The 24,032-nt window shown below is 46.6% G+C and overlaps 2 protein-coding genes and 1 non-coding gene across 15 annotated transcripts in view; 1 reads left to right on the forward strand and 2 right to left on the reverse strand.

The window, feature by feature from the left end:
• Positions 1 to 972: 972 nt before the first annotated feature.
• COMMD4 (COMM domain containing 4) lies at positions 973 to 7,173 on the reverse strand. Of its 2 annotated transcripts, XM_047795667.1 has the most exons (8): positions 7,092 to 7,173; positions 2,991 to 3,062; positions 2,708 to 2,773; positions 2,470 to 2,509; positions 2,063 to 2,182; positions 1,800 to 1,880; positions 1,338 to 1,514; positions 973 to 1,253 (listed from the first exon to the last, which is right to left on the reverse strand). In XM_047795667.1, exons 1-8 carry the CDS (start codon positions 7,092 to 7,094, stop codon positions 1,213 to 1,215), a joined length of 600 nt encoding a protein of 199 aa, XP_047651623.1. In that variant the 5' UTR covers positions 7,095 to 7,173; the 3' UTR covers positions 973 to 1,212. The 2 variants fall into 2 exon arrangements, with proteins under 2 accessions (XP_047651623.1, XP_047651622.1); XM_047795666.1 differs by lacking the exons at positions 2,991 to 3,062; positions 7,092 to 7,173 and having other exon boundaries at positions 973 to 1,514; positions 2,708 to 2,794.
• LOC125135464 (taste receptor cell protein 1-like) overlaps positions 3,024 to 24,032 on the forward strand; it is a 51,371-nt gene continuing 30,362 nt past the window's right edge. For all 12 annotated transcript variants that reach the window (XM_047795643.1, XM_047795650.1, XM_047795646.1 and 9 more), the window contains exons 1-3: positions 3,024 to 3,089; positions 6,536 to 6,740; positions 9,688 to 9,814. The gene's annotated coding sequence lies outside the window, so the exon portion shown is untranslated. The remainder of the gene's footprint in view (positions 3,090 to 6,535; positions 6,741 to 9,687; positions 9,815 to 24,032) is intronic.
• LOC125136939 (U6 spliceosomal RNA) lies at positions 4,569 to 4,672 on the reverse strand. The gene has a single exon (XR_007137267.1). It is a non-coding gene; the product is annotated as a U6 spliceosomal RNA (small nuclear RNA).

The following is a 24,032-nucleotide window of genomic DNA, read 5'->3' on the forward strand; positions in this document are numbered from 1 at the left end:
TTTTAGTTGTATTTAGTGGGAAGAATATAGAGAAGCCCATTTGGTCTACTTTTTCAGAAACAAAAGCCTGAAGGGGACTCAGTCCTGATCTCTTTGATGCTTCAGTTCTATCTTTAGCCAGTAGGACTTCTTTGATAGCTTCCTCATACCCCCAAATGTTCTAGTCTCATCTTGTACTCTCCGTGCCCCAGCCCTGCAATCAGTCTCTTCCACAAGGGCTCCTGGCTGGCCTAAGCCTGTCCTGGGAGGCCACTGTCTCAGTCTGTTCAGGTGGCTGTAAGAAAATGCCATGGACTGGGTGCTTCAACAACAGACATGTATTTCTCACAGTTCCAGAGGCTGTGAGGTCCAAGTTAGAGGCAGAATCAGTTCTTGGTCAGGGCTCTCTCCTGCCATGTTAGACAGCTGTCTTCTTGCTCTGTTCTCATGTGGACTTTCCTTGGTACCAGCTTGTAGGGAGAGAGAATCTGCCTTCCTTTCCTTAGAAGGCGCTAATCCCATCCTGAGGGTCCCCCTCTCATGAACTCACCTAAACCAAATGACTTCCCAAAGGAAACACCATCTCCTAAAACCATCTCACTGGGGGTTAGGGCTTTGACATAGGAATTTGTGGGAGAAGGGGCCACAAACATTCAGCCCGTTACCCCTGATTGAGGCCTGTGCCCGTGAGGCAAGGGCTCTCTCCTTTCTCTGCTTGGGATGGCTAGTGCTAGGGCCACACCTGCTGCCAGCCTAAGGACGAGGCCAGCCCAGAGAGGGTAGAGCCAAAAGCATCATAGGACTGGGAGCTAGAACCGGGATTTTCCTACCTAGAGACAAGCTGTTTCATTTTGGTCATCATCTGCCTCCCCCTGACCTGCCTCAATCAGCAGTTAAGAAGATGTACGACGGATCCAGGAGGTCCACATATCACTTGGTCTTTCTCATGAAAAACCTTTACTCTGAACCCAGAAGAAACCATGCACACACTCCTTTACACGTCTCACACTTCTTTTATTCTTCCTGCTTATGAAAAGCACTGACAAGTGCTGTTCAAGGGGGAGGGAAGGCGATGCTGGAAAGCTTCCCCGGATCCCTATGCTGAACTCTCAGGTGATAACCAAGGAAGCCAGAGATCTAGGAGGCCAGGTGCCCAGGGTCCTGGACCTGAGGCCACCCCATAAAGAGGAGTTCAGAGGGCAGCTCCACATGGGCCCCAAAACGCTCTCCTCCTCAGCCCAGGGAGCTCATCAGGGCCTGGGCCTGCTTCAGTTCTGCAGGGGAAGAGGTGGGCAGGTGGCGGCAGTTAGGCAGGCACTGGGAGGGGCCCTTACCCTCCAGGTACAGTTGAGGCTCACCTGCCAGGAGGACCTGGAACTTGTCTGCTGAGAGGGACATGGCAACAGGCTGGGCTGGGGCACCCGCAGCCGCTGCCACCTCCAGCCGCAGGTGCACCATGGGCTCTTCCACGGAGTGCAGCAGGCTAGAGCTCACGGTGTAGTCCACCCTCCAGCCCACGCCTGCCAGCCTGTTCACTGTGAGATGGAGTGGGGCTCAGGGCCACAGGCAGCCCTTGGCCCACACCCTGGCTCAGCCCTGGCCTGCGGGCTTTGAGAGGCTCTCATCCCTCTGATGCGGGAGCTCAGATTACCCACTGCAGATCTCAGAGGAAAGAAAGCTGGGCTGCAATCAGGAATCTCAGCTCTCAGGAATCACATGGCTCGACATGTGAGAAATCTTTCTGGAGACAAGGACCTCTGGAGCCATGTGCACCTTCTAGAATGGAGCCCAGCCCCCACTCTGGCCCACCCAACACTCACCTCGCAAGCTGCAGGCCCGAAGGTGCTCCTGCAGGGGGCTTTGCTTCTCCTCGTAACAGCGACACAGGCTGGCCGCATGCTCTGGGGTGGAAGGGAGGTGCCCTGAGCTAGCAGAGGGGTGCTGGGACTTAAGCTGCTCAGAGGGCAGCTCTCAGACTCCTGGCCCAGAGAGGGTGAGGTGCATCTCAGAGTCACACAGCCTAACCTCTGCCCAGCACGCCTTGGCCCTCGGGTCACCCACCTGCCCGCCCTCGTCCCTGTACCTTTGGGCAGCCCCAGCTGCTGCAGCTCACTGGACAAGGACTCGCCATCCACACTGTGCTTGGCCGCGCTGGAGAGGATGAAACTCAGCACTGCCACTGTGGCCTTCACATCGCCCGACTCTGAGGGGACGCGTGGGTGGAGTGGAGGGTGTCACTGTGGCCTCAGCCACCTCCTTGTGGCCCTACTCTCTTCAGCTCAGAGCCCCCAGGCCTCCTTGAGCCACGAGCACCACTACTGCCTCGCCAGGAGTTGGCCGAGGGCGCTGAGGGTGGCCATGTCTTTCTTCCCTCATGTTCCTCTGAGGCAGTGGGTCAGGGCTGGCTGCTGGGAGGACATGCCTCTGTTCCAGGCCCCAGGCCAAGTACCCCGGGTCGCCCGAAGGTCTGTGAACTTCGGGGGTACTCACCAAACCTGGCATCAGCAGTGAGCTTCAGGATCTTCTCGTACTACGGAGAAAGGAGGCCCTCAGGGAGCGCCGGACACCTGTGCACCAGCTCCGCCCCTGGCCCGCATCCTGTGGTGAGGATGCCAGGTATCCAGGGAGGGCGGGAGGGGGTCACCCACCTCCCCGTGTCTGGCACACTTTCAGGGCAGCGGAGGGGGGGGATCACAGGGTCATGGGGATAGTGGGGCGCTGCACTCACATCGATTCCCTGTCCCAGAAGGTCCTTCAGCACCTGGCTACACAGCAGCCTCAGCTTCACGGAGGACTGAAGGGAAAGGCCTTGCATCAGCCAGACCGACCCTCCTCGCCCCTCCACGCTGGGCGGCTGGTTCCAAGAGGGCTGGCATGTGAGCAGTCACTCAACGTGTGAGGACAGCCCAAGAGCGAGGAGGCCCCAACCCCAGAGTGACCTCGCCACCCTCCACCCTGAGCCCCATCGGCAGTCCTTCCCTCCCCTGCCCCCCAGACCCCGTGCACTCAACAATCTTGGCCAGCGTGCTGATCTCTGCCAGGACCCAGTCAGGACAGTCCAGATCACCACAGAACCGGAACCTCTGTGAGGGAGTGAGGCAGGTGGTCAGGTGAGGAGTGAGGAGGGGGGGGCTGAGGCATAGCCAGGTGGCCCTCACTACTGGTCCTCAGAGTCCCTGCTCCCTGTCCAAGATGGATGCCCTCTGGCCATTGGCTCTCCCCCCACTGGCAGGCTGTTTGGAAAACCCTCCTTTACTCTCTCGGCCTCCAGGCCTCGTTCTAATGCCTGTCCTAGATATTCATCTGCTCAGCAAACACTGGGCACCTCTGCGGGAGGGGGCAGCGCTGGGGCACAGCTGGAACAATGCAAAGTCCTCAGGAGGCCAGTGACCACTCGTGTCTCCTCTTTCCTCTCTCCCCCTGCAGCCGCACGGACTGCCCTGCTGCTCCTGTCTCTCCTGCTTCACTCGGGTCTCTGCTCAAGACACCTCTTTCTATGGATTTTTTCTAATGACGCTTTCTAGACCCTCACACAAGGAAATGTGCGGGGGTGGGGGTGGGGGCCAGGGGATGCGTTCATTATCTTGAGCATGCTCATATTTTCATATACATGTCAATGCTTACGGAACTGTATGATTACATATGTATGGTTTGTTTCATGTCATTTTCATCTCAAGGAAGCTGTTAAATAAAACAGCTCTTCTGCTCAAGGCTTGCTTTCTTGATCTCCACAGCATCTACCACAGCATATATCACCCAGGGTCCTGGACCTGAGGCTGTTATTACTTACTTAAGGTCCAGCTCCTCTGTTAGAATGTGCACAGCTGGGCAACCACATCTTGACAATATCCTCCACCCTGCCGCCCACCCTCAATCAACTGTGCTTCATCCTGTTTGCCTGGCAAAGCTCTAATGCTCAGCAATACACACGCTCATCTTTCCACGCCTCCACCTGGGCTGCTTACAGATGATGGGAACAAACCCCTGCAGATGTGACACTGTGAATCTATGTTCTCTCGATTCTGCTGGGCCCAGTGCAGCCCCGGAACTCCACGTCCTCTGCCTAGCCCCACCGTTCACCTTATCAGTCACTTCAGACATGCTCCACGACCCTTCAACTACCAACCCTCCTACTCCTTTTCACCTGCCACCCTACGGCCCACGATGACACCTGACCCCACTATGCTGGGGCTTCTACATGGGCCTCCAATGAGGTCCTCTAGCCAGGGTCACAAATGACTTCTGCCACCAAATCCAGTCTTCTTCCTTAACGCCTTGGCAGCATGTGACACAAACCCACCTCTCCTGAAGCAGCATGCTTTCCTGGATTTTTCCCTCTGGCCTGGCCTCTGGCTCATGTGCTGGCTCACCCTCTGTTCCCCAGCCACCAAATGGTGATCTCAGCAGAATGCCTGCTGTCATTACCCTGGGGCAGGGGTCTGGAACCGAAGGTGAGATGAAGAATGTTAAGGGCAGTCCAGCACTTCTTTCTCTATTTCAGTGGTTTTTAACCTTTTTGTGCCATGGACGCACCTGGCATCTGGTGAAGTCTGTAGGCCCTTTTCAAAACAATATTTCGTCGTTATTTTTAAAATATGGAATGCTTCATGAATTTGCATGCCATCCTCATGCAAGGGCCATGCTAATCTACTCTGTATCACTCCAACACACAAAAAAAGGTATTTTGGTTCCTTTTTTTTTTTGGCTGCACCTGCAGCATACAAAATTCTAGGGCCAGGGATCGAACCACACCACAGTGGTGTGTGTGAACACTGGATCCTTAGCCTACTTCACCACCAGGGAACTCCAACAGTGTTTTTAAATGTATAAAATACATAGAAAAAACCTACACAGTAAAAGAAACTAAGCTATCAAGATATTCAAAACAAATTGGTGATGTGACATATGTTTCAAGTCTAATTACCATAGTAATTTAGAAATAAGCATAAACAATATGTAAACAATGCCAACAGCTGTAGTGTGATACAAAAATATCTATTTATTATTAGTGACAAAGTCAGAGGTGCTGCTGATAATAGTGGGTTTGCTGCCAACACACAAAACCAAAAGAAATACTAAATTTCAGTTTGAAGTTAGTGAAAATTAAGATGTAATATTTTTCCTAAGTTCAAGGGCCCCTGACTTCTACCCGTAGCTGTCTTCTACCATCCCTGTATTTTTTCTGACTTCTACCATTATTGACATTACAATGTACTATTTACATTTTTACCATAAGTACATGTTCCTTGTGCAGGTTCTTTCTTTCCTTTTTTTTTTGCTTGTTAGGGCCGCACTGGAAGCATATGGAGGTTCCCAGGCTAGGGGTTGAATTGGAGCTACAGCTGCCGGCCTACACCACAGCCACAGCAACGCCAGATCCGAGCTGCGTCTGCAACCTACACCACAGCTCACGGCAACACCGGATCCTTAACCCACTGAGCGAGGCCAGGGATCGAACCCACAACCTCATGGATCCTAGTCGGATTCGTTTCCGCTGCGCCACGATGGGAACTCCTGCAGTTTCTTAAAATGCTGGTGTTTCTCTAGCTTATGTTGTAGGCCCTCTCTTCCCTACTCACATTCTCACTGAGACAGGTTACATATTTTTAGGGTTCAATGATCATCTTTGTGCTGAGAACTCCCCAGAGCATAACTGCCATTGTAGATATTCTTCTGAGCTCCAGACCCTTAAGTTCAATTATTACATTTTTAATTTTTTGGCCTCACCTGCATCATGTGGAAGTTCCCAGGCTAGCGAGTGAACCTGTGCCACAGCAGTAACCAAAACCACAGCAGTGACAGCACCAGATCCTTAACCTGCTGAGCCACCAGGGAACTCCCAAACCCTTAAATCAGGACGAGCCAGCTGCACCTGGAGCTCAGAAACCTCACTCAGCATGAATCAAAATAACTGGTGCTCTTCGTGCTGAAATCTGCCCCCTGCCACCCCACCCAGCACGACTACCTGGGAACCAAGCCCAGACCTCTCCCTTTCCCTTTTTCCTCATGCATTTAGTCCATGAGTCCTGCTGATTCCCTCCCCCCTCTCTCCACCCTGTCTGAAGCCATCACCATCTTCTGAGGGGTCTGCTGCCCCAGGCTGGGCTCCCTGTTCCCCTCTTGCTCCCTCCACAAATCAGCTTAAAGGCTCTTCCTAACTTCCCAGTGTCCTCTTCTTAAAGTCCAGACTCTTCTGTGACTCTCAAGACCCAGCAAGCTTCCGTCTTTGCCTACCTGTCCAGCCTCATCTTTCACTAATAGCCTCCAGTTTCTACTCTTCCAGGTGGTGAACTGCATTCATTCCTAGGGAATCATGCTCTCTCTCACCTAAATTCTTTGACTGCTGTTCCCTGTCTGAAGATACAGCCTCCTGACAACCCCCCTACACAATCTGTACTGCACTCAGCTAGCTTTCTTCCCTACTCCTGGGTCCTTGGGTGACGTCATCCTCTGGAAGCCTTCCTGAACTTTGCACAAGGCAAGTTAGGCCCCTTCCTCTCAAGTCTTAACTATGACTGCCCATTCAAGCTGCCAACTTTGCCCTTCTCTCCTGCAGTTGAAGACCCAGTGCCTGGCACAGTGCATGGTATAAAACAGGCACTCACAATCTGCTGAAGGAATGAATGGATGGATGAGTTGGGAAGTCCCGACCCCAAACCTACTCCTTTCTGGCTCTGGGAAGAATGAAGGGTTTTTCTAATAATGCAGAAGACCGCGCCTAATTCCAAGCAAGTTTTTCTCCAAGTCCCACAGGAGGGCTGGTAAGCGGGCACCTTTGGGAGGTCCTACTGGGGCAGCGGAAGGCTTGAAGGGACAAGCCCCAGCCCCTGTCCCTGCCCCGGCGGGTGTGGGCCTTTCCTTACCGCGGAGGCACTCCAAGCCGGCCTGCCTGCCCTGTCCTACCCATCCTGATGGGGAGAGGGTGGAGGGGGGCTTTTCTCTATCAGACCCCCGGCCCTCAGGACTGCACCCAAGCGCCCGCTGCAGGGCCTGGACAGACTGTCCAGCTCCTCGCACCCGGCGCGCCACCATCCCCACAGCGGTGAGATTTGGAGGCTCCTGCCCTGTCCAACCCCAGCACCCGCTGCCTCGCATTACCCCTCATCCCTCACCATCGCTCCAGGAAGCCCGCGCCGGGGACGGTCTCCTTCCTGTCGCTCCTGGTCAGCTGATGCTGCGGTCACGTGACGCCGGGGCGGGGCTTTCTCCGAAGGGGCGGGGGCGACTCGCCCTGACCTGGCCTCCCCGGGCGGAGCGCGGGGGCGACCTAGTCCCCCAGAACCTTTCCCCGGAAAGAACTGGCTCCAACCCCCAGGCTGAGAAGAGAACCAAAACTGTAGGAAGAGGGAGTGGAAGCCCTTAAATTTGTTCGTCTTAAGGGAGCGGGAGCCCAGAGCCGGGTGTGACACTTAGAATCGATCCCTTCTGCTGGGCTATTCCGGTCGTTTCCACGGTTTGAGTCAGTAAGCAATGCCATTATATATAGCGGTGCGCTGTGGCAGGACATATTTCTAAAACTTCATTGGACTAAAATATACACCCAAGAAATTGTACATAGTGTAAGGACAAAGCATAATGAATTTTCCTAAACTCCTTCTTAGGTGACCCTCAACCCAGCCAAAACTCGGATTGTAACGCGAACCAGTGATCCCTGACTTAGGAGGAGACTTGGACCCACTGCCTTTTAATTGAAACTGTTCACTTGGTGTCAGACTGCTCCATAAATAGAAAAAGATGGAAAGCTTCCTAAGTAGTGCTAAAATTGATCTCACTTATAAAGAGCTTTTTAAAAATCATAGACATCATGTTGAAGTCAATGGTGTGTTACAACACATCATGTTAAAGAAGAATTTTAAGGGTATAAGAAAGGTTCCACTTATATTTTATCCTCGCAATAGCTTAAAGAGGAAGAGTATGGATAGATTTGGGGCAGCATTTATTTTATTAAAAAGGAGAAAAAAATTGGTAATGCACGAAAACTGCCTTAAGTTGATAGAGTATTTGAAAACCAAAACAGCAAACAGCAAACAAATTATTTAAATTTGGAAATAAGGTGGGTGGCATGTCCTTTTAATGTCATACTGGAACATTGTCTCATAGATTTGTTTTACAAATAAAGATTATTTGACTATTTAGAGCCATGGTTCTCAAATTTTAGAGTGTATCAGAATCACCTGCAGGGCTTATTAAAACAGTGTTGGCCTCATCCCCAGGGTTTCTAATTAAATAGGTCTGGGATAGGACCTGAAATTTTGCATTTCTAACAAGTTCCTAGGATGCTGATATTTCCAATTTGGGGACTATACTTTGAAAATCACTAATGTAGGAAAATATACCTGAGAAGTTATATGTTAACTCATAGATTTCTCTCCAGTAGAAAACCCCAAAGATTACAGGGTTTTTTTTTTTGTCTTTTTGCCATTTCTTGGGCCGCTCCCGTGGCATATGGAGGTTCCCAGGCTAGGAGTCCAATCGGAGCTGTAGCTGCCAGCCTATGCCAGAGCCACAGCAACCCGGGATCCGAGCCGTGCCTGCAACCTACACCACAGCTCACGGCAACGCCGGATCATTAACCCACTGAGCAAGGGCAGGGATCGAACCCGCAACCTCATGGCTCCTAGTCGGATTTGCCAACCACTGCGCCACGACGGGAACTCCAAGATTACAGTTTTATTGCCCCATAGGATATTGTCAGGTTTTGTCTCTTAACTCAGCACACACTTCAAAATACCTTTCTGGGAACTAGAAATACTTCTCAAAATGCTCCTGGAATTAGCTTTACCATTTTACTGTTCCCTCATTCATTAAATATTTGATACACATTCCTTCACTTGTATGGAAGTCATGTTTTTCTTTTTTTTTCTTTTTGCAAAGTAAACTTAGACACAGTACACTTGCGTACTAGTCCTGGACTGGAGTATACACCTACTAGTGTATACTTTAATACTAGACCTGTTCCTGTTAAAATCAGGAGCAGTAATGCACTCCCATTACTATGATCCAGCATTGTTCTAGAGGTACTCAGGCCAGGGGTTCTCAACTGGGTTGATTTTGCCTCTTGGTGGATATTTGGCAATGTCTGGAAATATTTTTAGGCGTCACAACTAGGAAGTGTTTCTAGCATCTGGAACGCAGAGGCCAGAGATACTGCTAAACGTCCTCCAAGGCATAGGACAGACCCTGGTCACAAAGAGTTAATTTGGCCAAAAAATGTCAATAGTGCTGCTACTGAGAACCTGTGTAGTTAAATAAGAGATGGGAAATCCATTAGCATAAATATTGGAAAAGAATAAACTAGTATTTGCAGATGACAGACTGTTTAGAAAAGCTACGAGAAACACCTGAAGAACAATTGAAAATCACAAAAGGCCAGGTGGCGGGTGGAGTGTGCTGGGTATTGGGTGTAGACCAGGCTCTCCAGGCCCACCTGGGGCGGAGAAGTCAGAGGCCCACAGGTGAGCCTGGGCTCGTCTCAGTGAAGAGAGGGAAGAGGGGAAGGCTTCATAAGGAGGTGGAGAGCTCAGGCCTCGTCGATCTGACCTCCTGCCAGCCTAAGAGAAAGCCGGAGGTCAGAGATGGGAGGTCTTGGGAGCCCTGACCCAGCTGTGTCCCAGGTTTTACTGTGGGCGAGTCAGTCCAATGGCGGGGCCCTGACCAGAACCCAGGAGGCTTGGAGATGATCTGAAGACCCTATTTTTTGGCCCCCAGACACAGATCGCAGTGGGAGTTCAGGGAAGCCTCTGGCCAGGATGTGATTTTTTTGGCTTCTAACGCCAAGGCCCACCTCATCTTTGTCTCCTCTCACCCACCACGCTTGTGCAGCCCCGCGTTGGAGGTGAGTATCTCCCTGGTGGGGTCTGAGGGGCTGGGCTGAAGGCCCAGGGTCAGGGTCAGTTCCTGGAGCTGGACCAGGTGGCCAGTCCTAAGCAAGTCCTGTTCACCTTCACCACCAGCCAGGCCAGTCACGACTGTGGGCAAGGGAGGACCCCAGGGATGAGCCCTCACTGAGGCTGGCCACCTCCTGTAGCCCCCAGAGCAGCACTGGCTCCACAAGCCCCACCACAAGCCCTGCGCCTATCCAGTCTGGCTCCCCAGGCTTTGAAAACACTGGGCTTTGTGCCCCTAACTCTTCACACAGGGTTCTCTGCCCAGGGGGGCTGCTGAAAGGGAAACTGGTCTCACCTGCTTGAGAAAGATCTTAGGAAATCATCTTTTGGGGGGACCTGGGTCCACCTTCATTCATTCCTTCCTTCATTCATTCCTTCACCTCTGTTCTAATGAGGTGCCTTTGGGTGGGCTCCTGGATGCTGTGGGATGAGGTCTGGTCACCAGGAAGACCAAGCCAGGATTAGACGCTTGAAGAGGGACCACAGATTGAGTTCACCTTTGATCATGAATTCATGAATGATTCTTGAAGTTCCTGTCATGGCTCCGCAGAAATGAATCTGACTGGTATCCATGAGGATGCAGGCTCAATCCCTGGCCTTGCTCAGTGGGTTAAGGATCTGGCATTGAGCTGTGGTGTAGGTCACAGATGCAGCTCAGATCTGGGGTTTCTGTGGTTGTGGTGAGAGCCAGCAGCTATAGCTCTGATTTGACCCCTAGCCTGGGAACCTCCATATGCCTTGGGTATGTCCCTAGGAAAAAAAAAAAAATCCATGAATGATTCTTGATGAGTTAACCATTGATTCTTGAATACATGATGAATTCTCCACAATTGTCCATGAACCACAGAGCTGGGGACCATATCCATGTGCTGGAAGGTGGCACACCCCCGGCCCCCAGTCCCAGCTCCATAGGGATAGAAGTTCCTATGCTTAGGACTCTGTTAGACCTTGCCCTTTGTATCTCTTCATCTGGCTGTTTGTCGTTGTCCTTTATTATATAGTAAATTGGTGAGTGGGAGTGTTTGCCTAACCTCTGTGAGCAGTTATAGTAAATTATCTAACCTGAGGAGGGGGTTGTGAGAACCCTGATTTGTAGCCAGGTTGGAGAGAAGTGTGGACAACTGAGAAACCGACCCCTTGCCATTGGTGTCTGTAGTAGAGGGCAGTCTTGTGGGACTGAGCCCTTGGGTGTGCTCTGATGCTGTCTTCAGACAGACATTGTGAGAACTGAATTGTAGGAGGCTCTGTTGGAGAATTGGTTGACATTGGATGTCATGGTGTAGAGGAATAGTTTTTCCTTTTAGATACTGTTAAGTACAGGAATTTCCATCGTGGCTCAGTGGAAACGAATCTGACCAGCATCCGTGAGGACACAGGTTCGATCCCTGGCCTTGCTCAGTGGGTTAAGGATCCGGCGTTGCCGTGAGCTATGGTGTAGGTTGCAGACACAGCTCGGATCCTGCGTTGCTGTGTCTGTGGCGTAGGCCAGAGGCTATAGCTCCAGTTGGATCCCTAGCCTCCATATGCCGCAGGTGCTGCCCTAAAAAGACCAAAAAAAAAAAAAAAAAAAGATATTGTTAATTACAAACTTAATAAATTGGGAATCCCCTGGTGGCCTAGTTCGTCAAGGATCTGGGATTTTCAATGCAATGGCTCAGGTCACTGTTATGGCATGGGTTCGATCCCTGCCGGGAACTTCCGCATGCCACAGGCACAGCCAAAAACAATAATAATAATAAACTTCATAAAATGGCGTCCTACCCTGTATTCTGTTTTGGTACCTGATTTTTCACTCAGAGGTAGCTAGTGGCAGGCTTTGTTCAGGCTAGGAATTGTGCAGGCCCTACCCTGGGTCCCAGCAGAGGAGTCTCAGCATGTTGCTGGGTGACGCTGGGTAAGTTTTTGCTTCCTCAGAGCCTTGATTTTTCTTGATCAAATTAAGGGTGAGAAGTTCCTGTTGTGGCTCAGTGGTTAACGAATCTGACTAGGAGCCATGAGGTTGTGGGTTCGATCCCTAACCTCACTCAGTGGGTTAAGGATCCAGCGTTGCCGTGAGCTGTGGTGTAGGTTGCAGATGCAGCTTGGATCCTGCGTTGCTGTGGCTCTGGCGTAGGCCGGTGGCTACAGCTCCGATTAGACCCCTAGCCTGGGAACCTCCATGTGCTACAGGTGCAGCCCCAGAAAAGACAAAAAGACAAAAAAAAAAATTAAGGCTGAGGAAAGGACTGTCAAGTACTTGATTAGTGTCTGGAAAGTCAGAACTGCCACATAAAGCTGGGCAGGCTGTGCACTGCACAACTCCAGGGTAGAGGGAGTGTTTCTCTCATAATTGGTGTGAATGGAGCCCCCAGAGCTGAGCAATAAATGGGCCCTGCCTGAAATGTGAACCTTTTGGTATACAAGATGACTTTAAATGGTATGCAAATGCATTCATTCTTGCAGTTACCTTCTATTTATAGTAAATAATACTGACTTTCCATTTACAGTATATCAGAATCCCCTGAAGGGCTTGTTAAACCACAGATTTCTGAGTCCCACACCCCAGTTTCTGATTCAATAGTTGTGAGGTGAAGCCTGAGAATTTGCATTTCGAGCAAGTTCCCAGGTGAGGCTGTTGCGAGATGCTTACCACATTGCCTTTATATATATATATATATATATATATATATATATATATATATATATATATATATATACACACACACACACACATACACACTTTAAAAAATACTCATTTCCATTATAGTTTATTATAGAATATTGAATATAATTCCCTGTGCTATACAACAGGACCCACTGTTTTATCAATTCTATATATAATATCTTAGATCTACTAACCCCAACTTCCCACTCCATCCCTCCCCAGTCCCTTCCCTCTTGGCAACCACAAGTCTGTTCTCTATGTCTGTGAGTCTGCTTCTGTTTCATAGATACATTTGTATCATAGTCTAGATTCCACATATAAGTGGTACCATGCGATGATTGTCTTTTTCTTTCTGAATTATTTAATATGATAATTGGTCGTTCCATCCATGTTGCTGCAAAGGGCGTTATTTGGTCTTTTTTGTGGCTGAGTGGTATTCCATTGAACATATGTATCATATCTTTATTCATTCACCTGTCAATAGACATTTAGGTTGTTTCCATGTCTTGGTTATTGTGAATAGTGCTGCAGTGAACATGGGGGTGTAGGTATCTTTTTGGTGTTTTGTTTTGTTTTAGTCTTTTTAGGGCCATACCCATGGCATATGGAAGTTCCTAGGCTAGGGGTCCAATTGGAGCTGTAGCTGCTGGCCTACACCATAGTCACAGCAACTTGGGATCTGAGCTGTGTCTGCGACCTACACCACAGCTTACAGCAATGCCAGATCCTGAACCCACTGAGTGAGATCCTGAACCCACTGAGTGAGGCCAGTCCTCACAGATACTAGTTGGGTTCGTTAAGCACTGAACCATGATGGGAATTCTGAAGCTATCTTTTTGAATTATGGCTTTGTCTGGATATATACCCAGGAGTGGGATTGCTGGTTCATAAAGTAATTCTGTTTTAACCTTCATATTGTTTTCATATTGGCTGTACCAACTTACACTCTGATCAACAGTGGGAAAAGTTCCTTTTTCTCCACATCCTCTCCAGCATTTGTTTTTTGTATACTTTTTGATGATGGTCATTCTGACTAGCGTGAGGCGGTACCTCATGGTAGGTTTTTTTTTTTTTCCCCTTTTTTTCGGCATGTAGAATTCCCAAGCCTGGGATCATATCCAAGCAACAGTTGCAACCACCTAAGCTGCAGCTGAGGCATTGGCAGATTCTTAACCCACTGTGCCGGGCCGGCCAGGGATTGAACCTGCCTTACAGAGCTCCCAAGATGCCACTAATCCCCTTGTGCCATGGTGAGAACTCGTTGTAGTTGTGATTTGTATTTCTCTAATAATTAGCAATGTTGAACGTATTTTCATGGGCCTTTGGCCACCTTTATTTCTCCTTTGGAGAAATGTCTTCTGCCCAGTTTTTGATTGGATTGTTTGCCCTTTTTTTTTTAAAATCTTTTTGGAGCTGCACCCGAGGCATATGAAAGTTCCAGGTTAGGGGCTGAATCAGAGCTGTAGATGCTGGCCTACACCACAGCCACAGCAACTCGGGATCTGAGCCACATCTGCGACCCGAACCACAGCTCATAGCAACACTGGATCCTTAACTAGGCACTAGGCAAGGCCAGGGATCAAACACATGCCATGATGGATACTAGTCAGGTTCATTACCACTGAGCCACGATGAGAACTCCAGGGTTGTTTGCCTTTTAAAATGTATTTGATTGGGTTTTAAAAATGGGTAGATGTTCAACATCACTAACCATTAGGGAAATGCAAATTAAGACCATGGCAAGCGATCACTACATACCTATTAAAACAGCTGAACTAAAAAGTAGTGACAGAGTTCCCTTTTGGCACAGTGAGTTAAGGATCCATCTTTGTCACTGTAGTGGCTCAGGTTGATGCTGTGGCACGGGTTCAGTCCTGGGCCAGGGAACTTCCACATGCTGCAGGTGCAGCCAAAAAAAGAGAGAAGGAAAGAAAGAAGGAAAAAGTAGTGACAATATCAGATCCCGGTGGGAATACAGATAAAACTAAGTCTCTCTTATGTTGCTGGTGGGAATATAAAATGGTACAAATACTCTGGAAAGTAGTTTGGTAGTTTCTTTAAAAAAACTAAACAGGAGTTCCCGTCGTGGCTCAGTGGTTAATGAATCCAACTAGGAACCATGAGGTTGCAAGTTCGATCCTTGGCCTTGCTCAGCAGGTTAAGGATCTGGTGTTGCGTGAGCTGTGGTGTAGGTCGCAGATGCAGCTCAGATCCCGAGTTACTGTGGCTCTGGTGTAGGTCGGCGGCTGCAGCTCCGATTGGACCCCTAGTCTGGGAACCTCCACATGCCTTGGGAGCAGCCCTAGAGATGGCAAACAAAACAAAACAAAAAACGTAGGTGGAGTTCCTGTCGTGGCACAGCAGAAACGAATCCAACTAGGAAACATAAGGTTTCAGGTTCAATCCCTGGACTTGCTCAGTGGGTTAAGGATCTGTTGTTGCTGTGAGCTGTGGTGTAGGTGGCAGACGTGGCTTGGATCTGGCATGGCTGTGGCTGTGGGCGGCAGCTGTAGCTCAGATTAGACCCCTACCCTGGGAACCTCCATGTGCCACTAAATGCAGCCCTAAAAAGCAAAAAACAAACAAACAAACAAAAACACACACAAAAAAAAACAAAAAAACACAAACCAAAAACCAAAAAAATTAAACATATGCTTTCTACACGACCTAGCAATTGCACTCCTAGGCACATATCCCAGAAAGATAAAGACAAAAACCTGCATATGATTGTTCATGACAGATTTATTGGTAGGAGCTCCTAACTGAAAACAGTAAAACATGCCTCAAGTGATGTTTAAGCAAACTGTTGTACAGCCATACTACAACATACAATGTTGATTTTAAAAATAAAAGTCAGTTATGGAGTTCCCTGCTGGCCAAGTGGTTAAGTTTTCACTGCTGTGGTATGGGCTTGATCCCTGGTCTGGGAACGTCTACATAATGGTTATAGCCATAAATAAACAAACAAATAAATAAATAAAATTTATTTTACTAGCAAAAAATGGTGTTATTTGGAAAAGGCAGAGGAATTGCAATTTGTGATAAGCATATTATAGCAGAAGGCATAGCAAGTTGGACAAAGGAGAGGAACATTATTTTATAGAGAGAGGAGGAAGATGGGTTTTTAAAAAATTTTTTTGAATGAAGGTCCATTGGAGAAAAGTGAGAGTTGAATGTGATGATAATCTCTCTTTGGCTGAGTTGCTGAGGTAGTCAATTTCTTGTAGAAAATGCAATCCCTTTTCCTGTTGGGTGATCTTTCTGCAATTGACATGGAGTGGTACTGTGTGAGAGCTCCCCCTTCTGGCCTCCTGGCTCCATTTTAATGAGATTTCCCTTTATTTTTCACACTATTCAGCAGTAAAAAGGAACAAGCTGTGGATCCATGCAATAACTTAGACGGGTCTCAAATGTATTATGCTGGGTGAGAAAAAAAGCCAACATCAGAAAGTCACATACTATATAATTCCATTTCTATAACTGTCTTGAAATGACAAAATGATGGAAATCAGTGGTTGCCAGGGGATAGGGATGGGGGTGGGGAGGTAAGGTGTGACTACAAAGAAGTAGTGGAGGGAAGTCTTTGTAGTGATGGAATAGTTCTGAATCTTGGTCAAAGGTAGTGACTCGAATCTACATGGGACAAAATGACATGCAGCTATATATTTGGCATTGTTTTGTCCTACCCTTGTGTAATATATAAGCATTGGAGGAAACAGTGAAGGGTGCACAGAACCTTTCTGCACTCTCTTTAAAATCTCTGAATTTTGAGTTAAGTTAAAAAATGAAAAATGTTGATTTAAATAAAAATACCAAGTAAAAAAAATTGACAGTATACGGGTCTGGCAAAAATTGACATAATAAATTGGAATTCCTGTTGTGGCACAGATGGTTAAGGATCCAGCGTTGCTGCAGCTGTGGCTCAGATTTGATCCCTGGCCCAGGAACTTCCATATACTGTGGGTGCAACCAAAAAAAAAAGAATTGATGTAATAAATGACTGAGCCTCTCTAATCCATCCAAAGTACAATTGCCCCCACCAGGTCCTGCCCTTGGCCAGGCCACCTGCAGGAAGCTGGAGCTTTGGACCTCTCCTCCCACTCAGCATTGGAGTGGGTTGCTAGATAAATACAGAATGACAGTGAGGGAGTTCGGGTCATGGCTTGGCGGTCCAAACCTGACTAGTATCCATGAGGATGCGGGTTTGATTCCTGGCCTTGCTCAGTGGGTTAAGGATCCAGTGTGGCCATGAGCTGTGGTGTGTAGGTCGTGGATGTGGCTCAGACCTAGCACTGCTGTGGCTGTGGTGTAGGCCAGTGGCTGCAGCTCTGATTGGACCCATGGCCTGGGAACCTCCATATGCTATGGGTGTGGCCCTAAAAAAAAAATCAGAATTACACTGAAATATATATTCATCACAAACAGAATTTTTTTAGTATAAATATGTCCCATGCATTATTTGGAACATTCTGAAATAAAAAAAAATATTCTGAAGTTCCCTGGTGACATAGCACTTTAGGGATCCAGTGTTGTCATTGTTGCAGCTTGGGTTCAGTCCCTGGTCTGGGAACTTCCACATGCTGTGAGCATGGCTCAAAAAACGAAAAAGAAAAATATTTTTCTGAATCCTTTTTTTTTTTTTTTTTTTTTTTGCTGTTTAGGGCCACACCCATGTCATATGGAAATTCCCAGGCTAGGGGTCCTAAATTCTTTGATGTATTTAATGTAGGTATTTTTAAAGCCCTTGTCAGCTAATTGTACTATCTCAGCCATTTATGGGTATGCTTGTGTTGACTGGTTTTTCTCTTAACTTTAGGATACCTTTTCTTGCTGCTTCACATGTCTAGTAAATATTTTTTGATGTGCTGGACATTGTGAACATATGTTGTAGAGATTTGGGTTGTGTTACTTTACTCTAAATGGTGTTGAATTTTGTTCTGGCCAGCAATTAAATTACTAATGGATTAATTTGATTGTGTACATCAAGGCTTGGCTTTAGGTTTTACTAGGGTATGTCTTTCCATTTTGTCATTATTCCTAGGGAATCTTCCTTACTCCCAAAGCATAGCCTTCACAGCTCTCAGTCAGTTTCTGGGGATGTCCTTCCTGATACTTTGGGAAAGCAGTGATATGCTCTCCACCTAATTTACTGTAGTAAATGTCATGTCCAGGCTTAAAGCAGCTAGTCCAGCAGCATGTTAGAGCTCTAGGTGTCATTGCAGAACATTAAATTCTGAGCACAGGGAGTTCCCTTCTGTGGCTCAGCAGTTAATGAACCCGACGCAGGTTTGATTCCTGGCCTCGCTCACTGGGTTAAGGATCTGGCATTGCCATGAGCTGTGGTGTAGGTTGCAGACTCGGCTTGGATCCTGCATTGCTGTGGCTGTGGTGTAGGCTAGCAGCTGTAGCTCCAATTGGACGCCTAGCCTGGGAACCTCCATATGCCACAGATGTGGCCCTAAAAAGACATAAAAAGACAGGAGTTTTCATCGTGGCCCAGCGGAAACAAATCTGACTAAGAACCATGAGGTTGTGGGTTTGATCCCTGGCCTTGCTCAGTGGGTTAACTATCCAGTGTTGCCATGAGCTGTGGTATAGGTTGCAGACACGGCTCAGATCTGGTGTTGATGTGGCTGCAGTCGGCAGCTGTAGCTCCAATTCGACTCCTAGCCTAGGAACCTCTATATGCCAAGGGTGCAGCCCTGAAAAAAAAAAAAGACAAATAAATAAATAAATAAATTCTGAGCACAGAAGAGTGCCCCCAGGTGAATAAGTTCTCATGTATAGACCCTGACACCTATGGTCAATTAATCTTTGACAAAGGAGGCAAAAGCATAAAATGGGAAAAAGAAAGTCTATTCAGCAAGAATTGCTGGGAAAACTGGACAGCTGCATGCAAAGCAATGAAACTAGAACACACCCTCACACCATGCACAAAAATAAACTCAAAATGGCTGAAAGACTTAAATATAAGACAGGACACCATCAAACTCCTAAAAGGGAATATAGGCAAAACATTCTCTGACATCAGCCTCATGGATATTTTCTCAGGTCATTCTCCCAAGGCAACAGAAATAAGAGCAAAAATAAACCAATGGGACCTAATCAAACTGACAAGCTTTTGCACAGCAAAGGAAACCAAAAAGAAAACAAAAAGACAACTTACAGAATGGGAGTAAATAGTTTCAAATGATGCAACTGACAAGGGCTTAATCTCTAGGATATACAAGCAACTTATATAACTTAACAACAAAAAAGCCAACCACCCAATGGAAAAATGGGCAAAAGACCTGAATAGACCATTCTCCAAGGAAGATATACAGATGGGCAACAAGCACATGAAAAAATGCTCAACATCCCTAATTATTAGAGAAATGCAAATCAAAACTACCACGAGATACCACCTCACGCCAGTCAGAATGGCCATCATTAATAAGTCCACAGATAACAAGTGCTGGAGGGGGTGTGGAGAAAAGGGAACCCTCCTGCACTGTTGGTGGGAAGGTAAGCTGGTACAGCCACTATGGAGAACAGTATGGAGGTACCTTAGAAATCTATACATAGAACTACCATATGACCCAGCAATTCCACTCTTGGGCATATATCCGGACAAAACTTTCCTTAAAAAAGACACATGCACCCTCATGTTCATTGCAGGACTATTCACAATAGCCAAGACATGGAAACAACCCAAATGTCCATCGACAGATGATTGGATTAGGAAGAAGTGGTATATATACACAATGGAATACTACTCAGCCATAAAAAAGAACGACATAATGCCATTTGCAGCAACATGGATGTAACTAGAGACTCTCATACTGAGTGAAATAAGTCAGAAAGAGAAAGATAAATACCATATGATAACACTTATAACTGGAATCTAATATAAAGCACAAATGAACATTTCTACAGAAAAGAAAATAATAGACTTGGAAAATAGACTTGTGGCTGCCCAGGAGCGGGGGAGAGGGAGGGAGTGGGAGGGATTGGGAGCTTGGGGTTAACGGATGCAAACTATTGCTCTTGGAATGGATTTACAATGAGATCCTGCTGTGTAGCATTGAGAACTATGTCTAGATACTTACACGGCAGCACAACAATAGGAGGAAAAAGTATGTATACGTGTATGTGTAACTTGGTCCCCACTGTACAGTGGAAAAATAAATAAATTAAATTAAAAAAATAAGTTCTCATATGTAGAGCCTTTTATTCTACTCTCGATCCAACAGCCTTGTCTTCTGTTAAACCTCCTCTCCCAGATTCTTCTAGTACATATTAGTTCCTGCAGCTCTTTTGGTGAATAAATTGTATTATCCAGAGCGTGACTGTACTTGTTGTTAGAAACGGTGAGGGAAGAAGGATACAGAGATGGGAACAATGAGATCTAAAGCAGGTTTATCGATGGACAGTGGTCAGGAGCACTGAGCAGGGAGAACTCAGGCTCCCCTCAGCTTAGTGAGCAGCTGGTTATGTAGGCAAAGGGGTAGTTTCTATTTTTTAAGCACATTCTGTTTTTAGCATAGCTTCGTGATGGAATAAGAAACAGGGAAGGTACAAGTTTTGTTGTTAAAATTTCAGTTTCTCCAGCTATTCTTGTCTTGCAGCTTTGTGTTTCATTTTGTACAGTTAGCACCTAACATGTGTGATCTTGGGTCCTGAGGATGACTGACCCTAGTTATTGGTCTGGTGGCAGTGTGGGCAGCAGTGAGAAGGACACAGAGCATCATTCTGTAAAGCACTCAGGGAAGTTCCTCGCCTAGTCTCCAGGCAGCAGGAGGCTGCTCGGCGGACTGGGGTGGGGGTGGGGGTGGGGGAGTGCTGCTTCTGTTACTGACCTGGATTCTTGGCCTTCCTTAACCAATGGAAATTGATAAAAGGCCAGGCAAGAAATTCAGGCAAGGTTTTATTGGGGGTTCCTGCTGCAGCACAGGGAGAGTGAAAACAAGCAACTGTTTCCTTTGCTCACTCAATCCCCAAGGAAAAGGGGCGAGCTGGTTCCTTTTATGGTGTGAAGGTAGGGATGGATCCAGGGATTGGGCCAGAGGGGTGGCTTAGGTGGTCTGCCTACCTCTTTGGTGGTACTGTATGCAGGGGCTGTGCATAGTACCCTGCTTTTGTTCTGGGTGGGTAGTTGGTCTTTTTCAGCCTTTTTTTTTTTTTTTGGTATCTTATTGCCCGTGATCTGCCCCAATTGTGCATACATGTAGTTATTTTTGGTCCCTTATAGTTTCATTGTATTTCGTTGCTCTAGGTGATGTTTGTCTAGGTGCAGGCACTGCAGCCAAAGGGTCCTACTTCCCAGGTCTCAGCCTATCTCACTTCTAGCCCAGAGCATTCAGGGGAAACTGGAGGTTCAAGATTCTCAGGTGTATCCATTCAAATTTCCCCATACCAGGTATCCTGACTACTACTTATCTGTGAGGGGGCCCTGCATGTAGGATAGGAGCTTGATCGTGGTTGCTCATGCTGTCTCCTTTGCAGTTCTGCCATCCTTATGATTCAGTTCTGTGTCTGATTTTTATGCCTATTCTACTTTCTAAGGACAGGAGAAGTTTTCTGTAAATCCTGTCTTGGACTTTGAAGAGCCTCTCACTAGTTAAAATATATTATTTCAAACATCGAAAAGAACTGCAATGAATTGAGACACAAATATGTTAATCTGTAAGTGCCGTGAGTTGATAGCTAGGTCTAGTCTGTCATCCTGTTTATTTAGAAGAAATAAGTTGATCACCTTTGGAGGATGCTGGTGAATCATTGTTTATTCTAAAAACTGATAAGGGAAAGAATCAAGTATTTCATCTGCCTTCTTTATTTGTTTGTTTATTTATTTATTGTCTTTTTTTAGGGCTGTACCTGCAGCATATGGAGGTTCCCAGGCAAGGGGTCAGGTCAGAGCTGTAGCTGCCAGCCTACACCACAGCCACAGCAATGCACGATTCAAGCCTCGTCTGTGACCTACACCACAGCTCATGGAAATGCCAGATCCTTAACCCACTGAGCGAGGCCAGGGATCAAACCTGCGTCCTCATGGATACTAGTTGGATTTGTTTCCACTGAGCCACGATGGGAACTCCCTCTGCCTTTTTTACACAAACTATGAGGTTACCAAACATAAGAATTGATGAGGAAAAGTTCTTTTTTTTTTTTTTTTTTTACTGTGGTAAAATATAGTAACATAAAATTCACCATTTAGCATTTTGACCATTTTATTTATTTTTATTTTTGGCTGCCCCATGGTATATGGAGCTTCCGGGCTAGGGATCAGATCCAAGCTGTGGTGGTAACCTCAGTCCCAGCTGAGGCAATGCTGGATCTGTAACCCACTGTGCCATGCTGGCCATTGTCCCAGCTGGGGATTGAACCCGCTTCCCAGTGCTCCCAAGATGCCACCAATCCCATTTTGCCACAGTGGGAACTCCAATTTAACTGTTAAAAAAAAATATATATATATATGTATATATATAGTTCTTTACATTCCCATTTTTGTGCACCTATCCCCTCCATCCATCCGCATTTTCATCTTAGAAAATGAAATCTATAGCCATTAAACAAAATCTCCCCATTCTCTCGGCAACTGCCATTCTACTTTATAATTTTTACTGCTGTTTCCAAGTCCAAGCTTCTGCTACTTGTCACATGACAGGCCAATAAATCAAGAGATGACTTGTTGGGGGAAGGAATAGAAACTGTTCAGAAAGCCGAGAAAAGGTGGACTAATGTTGCAAAGAATCATTTTACCTGCGTTTGAAAGCTAGTTTCTTTGGTAGAACAGAGAGGGAGATGAGGAGGTAAAGTAAAAATGGCAGTTAAGTTGTTGCAGTTCTTTTCTGGTTCTGGCCAGTGTTAATTTCTTCTTTCCTGCAGCCATTCACAGGTGGGCCTGGTCAAGATGTCTTCTGTGAGCTAAAGAAAGGTATTTTAGCTTCATCTTTATTGCATGGGAGGCAGGGTTCCCAGATATGGTCCATACTGTGTACTTTAGGCTATAAGCAACATCCCTTTAGTGATTAACTTATAGCAAAGGCAAGAATACAAAGATTAAAGAAAAAAAAACAGATCTAATAAGGGGTCAGACTGGTTATTTCCTCTTACATAAGTATCTCATATAAGTGGAGTCATACAGTATTTATCTTTTTGTGACTGGCTTTTTTCACATAACATAATGTCCTCAAGGTTTATCCATGCTATAGCATAATGCAGAATTTTCTTCCTTTTTATGGGTGAATAATATTCCATTGCATGTGTATACCACATTTTTCTTATTCATTCATCCATCAACGAACACTGGGGTTATGTCCACATTTTAGCTATTGTGAATAATGCTGTTATAAACATGGATGTGCAAATATCTCTTTGAGACCCTGCTTTAAGTTATTTCGTGTAGGAGTACCCATTGTGGCTTAGCAGTAACAAACCCAACTAGTATCCATGAGATTGCAGGTTCGATCTCTGGCCTCGATCAGCCGGCTAAGGATCCGGCATTGTTGTGAGCTGTGGTGTAGGTGGCAGATGCAGCTTGGATCCTGTGTTGCTGTGGCTGCGGTGTAGGCTGGCAGCTGCAGCTCTGATTTGACCCTTAGCCTGGGAACTTCCATATGCCACAGGTGCAGTCCTAAAAAGAAAAAAATAAATGATGATACAATTGAACTTACTTAGAAAAGTGAAACAGACTCACAGACATAGAAAATAAATTTAAGATTATTAAAGGGAAAAGGAGGGGGGAGGGATAAATTAAGAGTTTGGGATGAGCAGATACACGCTACTACATATAAAACACATAAACAACAGGGCCCGGCTGTATAGCACGGGGAGCTATATCCTGTAAACACTATAATGGAAAAGAATATGAAAACACACACACACACACACACACACACACACATACAGTGTGTGTGTATAACTGAATCATTTTTGCTGTATACCAGAAACGAACATTGTAAATCAACTATACTTTGAAAAACCCCTCAAATTCTCTACATCCTTGCCAACACTTGCTGTATTCTATTTTTTTTAAATAATAGCCATCTTAATAATAGGTGTGAGGTAGTATCTCATTATAGTTTTGATTTGCATTTCACTAATGATTAGTGAGGTTGAACATCTTTTCATAAGCTTTTTGGCCAATTATATATTTTCTTTGGAGAAATGTCTATTCAATTTCTTTGCCCACTTTTTTTTTTTTTTTGCCATTTCTTGGGCTGCTCTCTCGGGATATGGAGGTTCCCAGGCTAGGGGTCTAATCAGAGCTGTAGCCGCCTGCCTACGCCAGAACCACAGCAATGCAGGATCCGAGCCACGTCTGCGACCCACACCACAGCTCACGGCAACGCTGGATCCTTAACCCACTGAGCAAGGCCAGGGATAGAACCCACCACCCCATGGTTCCCAGTCAGATTCGTTAACCACTGCGCCACGACGGGAACTCCCTCTTTGCCCACTTCTGAATCTGGTTGTTTGTTGCTGAGTTTGTGGAGTTTTCTATATACTCTGGATATTAATCCCTTATCAGATATATGATT

The sequence above is a fragment of the Phacochoerus africanus genome, chromosome 9 (genome assembly GCF_016906955.1).
Source record: "Phacochoerus africanus isolate WHEZ1 chromosome 9, ROS_Pafr_v1, whole genome shotgun sequence".
NCBI lineage: Eukaryota > Metazoa > Chordata > Mammalia > Artiodactyla > Suidae > Phacochoerus > Phacochoerus africanus.